Source organism: Anneissia japonica, unplaced genomic scaffold, assembly GCF_011630105.1.
Source record: "Anneissia japonica isolate Jap-2015-1 unplaced genomic scaffold, ASM1163010v1 scaffold1946_len758022_cov188, whole genome shotgun sequence".
Taxonomy (NCBI): Eukaryota; Metazoa; Echinodermata; class Crinoidea; order Comatulida; family Comatulidae; genus Anneissia; species Anneissia japonica.
The window spans coordinates 50,913-57,757 of record NW_022694730.1 but is presented as its reverse complement, the minus strand read 5'-3'; the positions used below and the strand labels follow the sequence as shown (position 1 = coordinate 57,757).

The 6,845-nt window shown below is 37.6% G+C and overlaps 1 protein-coding gene across 3 annotated transcripts in view; it reads left to right on the top strand.

The window, feature by feature from the left end:
• The window catches only part of LOC117101198 (ribonuclease T2-like), a 23,660-nt gene extending 21,637 nt beyond the window's left edge, over positions 1 to 2,023 (top strand). For all 3 annotated transcript variants that reach the window (XM_033241105.1, XM_033241106.1, XM_033241104.1), the window contains one exon: positions 1,094 to 2,023. In XM_033241105.1, coding sequence (XP_033096996.1) covers positions 1,094 to 1,240 — 147 coding nt within the window. In that variant the 3' untranslated portion in view covers positions 1,241 to 2,023. The remainder of the gene's footprint in view (positions 1 to 1,093) is intronic.
• Positions 2,024 to 6,845: the final 4,822 nt, after the last annotated feature.

Sequence of the window (6,845 nt, the reverse complement as noted above, 5' to 3'; positions counted from 1 at the left end):
TTTTGTTTTTGTCGAACTTTTTATATTTGATTCAATACATATTACTTAACTATTGTAGGCCTAAATTTTTTATTATGAAAAGATCGGAACGGAATTCGTTTTCTAGACGTCTTTTGAGCTTCACCCCATGGTCTAAACGTCGGAATTTCCCAGTTCTAAACTTCATGAGATCCAGAGCTCAACTACTACTGTACATGTCTTGGGCGATGGGTCTTAAGATCCCAACCCAGCTATTTTTAGATAGCCAATCGGCTCCCAGCATTAGGGAGTGGCCTAATCTATTTATAATAGGGGGGTGGCCTGCACCATTTTGTTACGCTATGCTAAAAATAACCTTGTCGCCTCATAAAATATGCTGCCCTTAACGTCCTTAACGTATTGTCCTTACGGCGAATTGTCTTGTCTGTACGGCGAGTGATTGTCTTGTCCTTACGAGAGTTTGTCTTGTCTTTACGGCGAGTGATTTTCTTGTCCTTACGAGAATTTGTATTGTCTTTACGGCAATTTGTATTGTCCTTACGGCAGTTTGTATTGTGCTTACGGCAATTTTTATTGTCCTTACTGCGTGAGAGTGGGATTGTTCGTACGCCAATGTTTGTCTATTTTGGCCCTAATGGCCGCCCATAGTTCTCAGCAGGCCAGGACTATAATTGTTTTAGCTTGAGACATCCGCATCTTCAATTTTAAAAATTTACCCAGATTAATTAATATGCATGAAGTAAGCCAATCACGTGATTTACAAAATCAGTCATGCATACGATATCCCACATCAAATTTGATGTGGAAATCGTACGCATGAATCGTTTGCCTAGGCCCTAATTCGAAAAAAAAGAAATTGATTATGGGACGCCAATTATATTAGGTATGGCGCGCACTAAGTGCAATAAAGAGTGAATAACCCAAAATTAGGGCCTGGAACCCAGGCTAGGCTTAAACCAGCCAGCTTCCTATCCTGGTAACAGTTATAAGTCTTTGATTTATTGCCTGCATTGCCAACGCTCATAAGTACTGAGTGAGGATTCACTAAAAGTGAAAAACGCCCTCACCACGCCAATTATATTAATGACGAATTATGTGTGTTTTCCATATGCAGGTACAGGGCAAACGATTCCTCAGCGAAATTAGGATTTGTTTCGAGAAAGATTTTACGTTGAGGAAGAGATGTTACTCGTCTAACCAAATGACGTTTGAGAATGACTTCAATTGCAGTACAAAGTATCCAATTAATTATCCAAAATGAATGATGCTTAACCTACGGCTCATCAAGGTTGACTTACTGGTAGGCCAACAAAAGAGGGGAAAATTAAGGTTTTTAAAGAAGCTCACTACATTCCTCCTCGTCTCATGTTTGAGCAAAATATATTGTTCACATAGGAATGAATGTTAATAGTTTTTGTGAGAGCTACTTCAAGCTCTTATTAGAATATGCTTAATTATTTAGAATAAAGAAATAAAATGTTATTTATATGAATCTATATATTATTTTAAGTATTTCCAGCCATATACAATATTTTTTTTTAGAAGAGAGAAGCTTTACATTAGTTTTTTAACATAAAATGAAAAATAAAAATGTGTTTAATTTTTGTTTTCTTTTTAAATTTTCATTAATTATTTAATTTACTGGGTGGCTCTCATGCTTGCGACCTCTTGTCTTAATGTCTCCCTACAGTCTTACAATTTCAATTTTCTTTTATCCTTTTATTTTAAACATTATGATATATTATTTTGTCAACCGATTCTACCTCATAGATCATCATTCATGATACTGTCACCAAACCTGAAAAGGGGATTCTGATCAGATGATTGGTGACTGGTGCTGTCACCAGTATAGAAGTGTATCAGCATTTTATTTGTCACCGAAACTGATCATTTAGGTAGAATCGGCTGATTTTGTTGGATTGAATAAATTGATTTGTGATTTGTGAAATGATAGCATGCCCAAATGTCGGCGTGTGTTGGGATAACATGTAACCAAAATATATGAGCTACTACTGAAAAATAAATTTATTTCAATATATATTAATTGCTTACTCTTTATGTAAGATATTCTTTCATACGAACGAGAACATTTATGAAGTTGGACGTTGTTTCTCAAAGACAATCATCATGAACACAAACACAACTGCTGTAATTGAATGATCTTTGAATTTCGCAAAACAAAAAATAGGCCTAATCATGATGCATTTTCCATAAATGAAAAGCAATTCCATCCAAGATTCTTATTAGGCTCTTGTCTGCAAGGATGTTGATAGGAGATACGACGCTACAATTGCGTTATTGTAGACTATTCTGTGGCAAGATGATGTCTACAAATTAGATGCTGTTAGTTTCCATGTCTGTTTTTGAATTTAATGTTATGACATAGTCAATGCTGTTTAAGTAGAAGACCAACAATCGCCTGTCTATAACGACACAACGACATATCATAGCGTCGTTTATATTCAACCCTGAGCGCATTTTCATCGTGTCGTTGTCGTGTCGTTATCGTGTCTAGTGTAAATGTAGCTTAATGCCACCCCTACTGCCACCCTGACACTTGCACGATTTTCGATCTCGCACTGCAGCTGGCGCGCTTCGGCGTGCCAATTAGCGAGCTTTCGTTTCAGTACGGGAGAAATCTAGTACGGTAATTGGAGCCGAAAATTCATTTGCGCATGCGTGAAAGATTGCATCTCACCGTACCGCGGAATTTGAGGACGGTTCTGACTGAAAACAGCGTCCGCTTTAGAACGCAACGGGTTGTCTTGTATGTCAGCATCACGTGGCGAGTGTAAAGGCGATTACAATGTAGTCAGAATTGGTGACTGATGTATCTCGTTGTTAACTTATGATAACACTTCATGAAATTATGGTTTCATGTTCACATAAATTTAGGATGAATATGATTTAGCCTAGTAAATGTAGATTTACTGTAGGCCTAGATGGACAGCCTCGGCTCGGTTCTAGCCGGGCCTGGGTCTAGCTAGGCCCCAATTTATTAAGGTACGTCCGGCCTAGGCCTAGCTTATAATAATGCCTACGCAGCGACAAGTGCCTCTTGAACTCTGTGTAAGTTCGCCATGTTTTGGTAACTAAAGTGAGGGCGCGCGTTCGCACGCATATTCCCCCGTCACGTAAACGGAAACGAAACAACTTCTGAACAGGACGGAAGCTTGGTTGCGAGTACGGTCAAGGTCTGTTGGTTCCTCTGTACTGTGCGCTCACCGTCCTCAAACGAATGCTCGGTAATAATTAAAGTCTTCGGGAACGAGCGTGAGGAGTAGGTGAAATTTTAAAGTGTTCAAAAATTCGGCACTTATCAATGTTCGTGCCATATGCGTGAAGTATGCGTGAACACTGTACAAACACTACCGACGCACAGTGGGCCAGAATCAATTCAAAGTGTTGCCAAAAGTCGAAAATAGGTAATGTGACAACTTCAACTTTTAAAGGTTGTTTGAGGTCGAGAACATCCTAAATTATATTAATTCACCAATAATTTCATATTTAGTGAATTTTCATAGTGTGATATAACCATGTAAACATGAAGAAGTTGTATTTTACTCGTAAAATGATAAAATTGACAGTTTTGAAAAACTCCCTATGACTTTACTTAGATGAAAGCAGTCAACTTGATACTTCTTGCAGTATTTACGTATTGTTAACTAAATTAGATAGTAAAATAAAAAATGACATTATTGGTATATTTTTAGAATAAAGGACACTAAATATGAGCCAAAAACGCTTAAAAACATTTTTTTCATAAAACCAACTTAAAAGTTAGAATTGCCGGCCATCTAGATGTGTATAAGAGACAGCAGTGGGTTAAGCTAAACTTACGAATACGAATAAAACTTTATTTTCGATCATATAAAATGCAAAGGAAAAACATCTTCAGTTGGCAAAATCACAAGTACAAATAGAATTTAAAAAGCATTATATGTAAAAACAGTATAGAAAAGGTACGGACAATCATAACGTCAATGACAATTGTCATCTGTGGGCAAATGAATTGAAATATGTATACTATCACAAGACTATGCGACTTGCGAAGTCGCATAGTCTTATTAAGATGTGTATAAGAGACAGGAACGTGTCATCATGCTATACTTAGCGTATGCTCTACTTGTAGGCCAATGTGACATTCTCGTCGAATTTTTGTAATTGCATCATGTTATCGTAGTTCTAATTCCCCTTCTCACTCCTACATCATTGCTTGTGGCTCACCTCATCGTTTTGGTTTTTCGCATTAAAATATACCCTATTGAAAAAAAAATAAGTTTACAATAGGGTGAACCTTGATTTTGTTTTTATTAAAGGTCATTAAAAGATACTTCAGAAGTCTGAAAAGCTCACTTCCCGCAATCTAGGAATAAAAATTTGCCAGGGGCTAACATGATTCCGCCTCTCCCCCGGTTTCTCTTTAGGGTTCATCGATTCATTAAAAAACGTCAAGAGAGGAAACCAACATTTCAGAAGTTGAGAAAACCCGTTTCCCGACATATAGGAATCAACATTTTCCACCACCGTCCTATTTGGGGTTCATCGGTTCATGGAAAACAAAATAGGCCTACGTATGCAACTACTCATTTTTTATACACACATAGGCCTGTTTACTGTAATAAGAATGACAAAGTTGACATGACTGTTTTCAAGGGAGGGAAAATCTTGAACATTAAAAAACTTAAATGTCATTAAAATACACCTCAAAAGTCGGGAACTCTCATTTCTCGACATTTAGGAAACAACATTTTTCCGGGGAGGACCTCGACCCCCTTTCATTTTGAGGTCAATTATTCTAATAATCATTTTTTTCCGACACTTTCTCTTTTGTTTTTATTTATTTATTATTTTTTTTAACATTTTGACTCCGTCCTAAATCTGAAGCCAAATTGCCTCTGGAGATGATAAGGGCATCTCAAGGTGAGTGATGGGATGGGGGTAAATGCCCGATGAAGTGGGACCGCTCATTTAATTTCTTTTTTTTTCATTTATTTATTTAGCATCCATTCAAATACAACAATTATTGCTCACGCAAATTATAGCGATATTAGATAAATTCTCTGTTTGACCGTGATCTTTTGTGCTTATTTTTACTGGTGAGGGCTGACTGATAGGGTGGACGCGGACTAAGGGGGTACTGCGGGTGTCTTCTTAACACTCCACCTTCCACCCTTTTCTTTGAAGAAATGTATTTTAATAATGTCACATAAAGTGTAAAATGTTCTAATTTGGATTTGCAGGTCTAGAAACCCTCATTCGTGTCATACTGAGCTCTGGTAAGTTATTTTGTTTAGATCTTAAATTTTACGTCGTCCAATAAAAAAAATACTTTAATGACGTCATACATATTTAAATATGCTTGCGTTGAAATCTACAGGTTAGAAAACCCCTTATATGTTCTAATAACCAAGGTAATATGAATCTTCCTAGGTATTACAATGATATTTTACTCATCCAATCAAAAAACAGTAATTTGATGACGTCATACATATTTTAAAATAGTTTAATTGAATTCAGCAGGTTTGAAAACCCCTAAAACAGTCTTAACACGAACATAATCAGTATTTTCTTATGGGTATTGACTTTTGGCACTATTTAAAACAATTCTGGCCCACTGTGCGACTGTGCGTGTCAGGGACCTTTCCGCTGAGCTCCGCCCCTTGGATATAGTTGCTAAGGTCCCACAAGGCGACAGTGTTAAAACCATAGAGGCTGTTCTATTTTCTCTATGGTTAAAACATAGGCGAACACGTGCGTTTGTGGGACAACACGTGTGTTTGTGAGACGCGCGCGTATTCCTAGCGATGTTCTGATTAGTCAGTTGTTAAGTTTGATTGACACTCCGGAGAGGTCTATTAGGAATGTTCTTCTTTCTGTTTTCTCCTGCTCTTCAAGGAGTAATAATCCCGCATTTGCCAGATATAGACACCTTCTTTGTTGTGCAATAACACTGTCTCTGGGATTCATCATGTTGATTCGTCCATAGCGAGTCGAAGATAAAAACTACGCTATATGTATAGCATGCCGCCCAAGCGGGAAGAAGCGCCACGACGACTTCAGCCGCCCATGCGCGAAGTCGTTGGGGCAATGCGTGTCGATGCAGGAAGACAGCGGGAACTATGCTATGGCGGTTCAACTGTGTCATAATTACTACGCGTAGTACGCGTACTACACGTAGTACACGTACTACGCGTACTACACGTACTACGCGTACTACACGTACTACGCGTACTACACGTACTACGCGTACTACGCGTAGTAATTATGACAAAATTGTACCACTCGCGGTAAAATTGTGTCAAAACACCACGTGTTAGCATCATGACCATCGTAAACCAATTAGTTGTATAGCGCCACCAATTTACTGTACGTATAACGTCTAATATCTACTGAACTGCATCTAACATTATATATAATTATTTATTTTGGAAATTACACCTTTACTACGCGTAGTAATTATGACAAAATTGTACCACTCGCGGTAAAATTGTGTCAAAACACCACAAACCAATTAGTTGTATAGCGCCACCAATTTACTGTACGTATAACGTCTAATATCTACTGAACTGCATCTAACATTATATATAATTATTTATTTTGGAAATTACACCTTTACTACGCGTAGTAATTATGACAAAATTGTACCACTCGATTTCTCTCAATTCTTTAATGACATTGATTCAGCTAACGAGAATGATGACGACGACGACGACGACAGCTACGAACACAGACGTTCAGTTTTGATTTCAGGTCCACCATAACACCAACGATGACAACTAGAGCACCAATGTAGTAGTAAAACTTTATTTATTCACGAAGCACAAATCAACAAATATAATGCTGTTTGTCTCTTATTCACATCT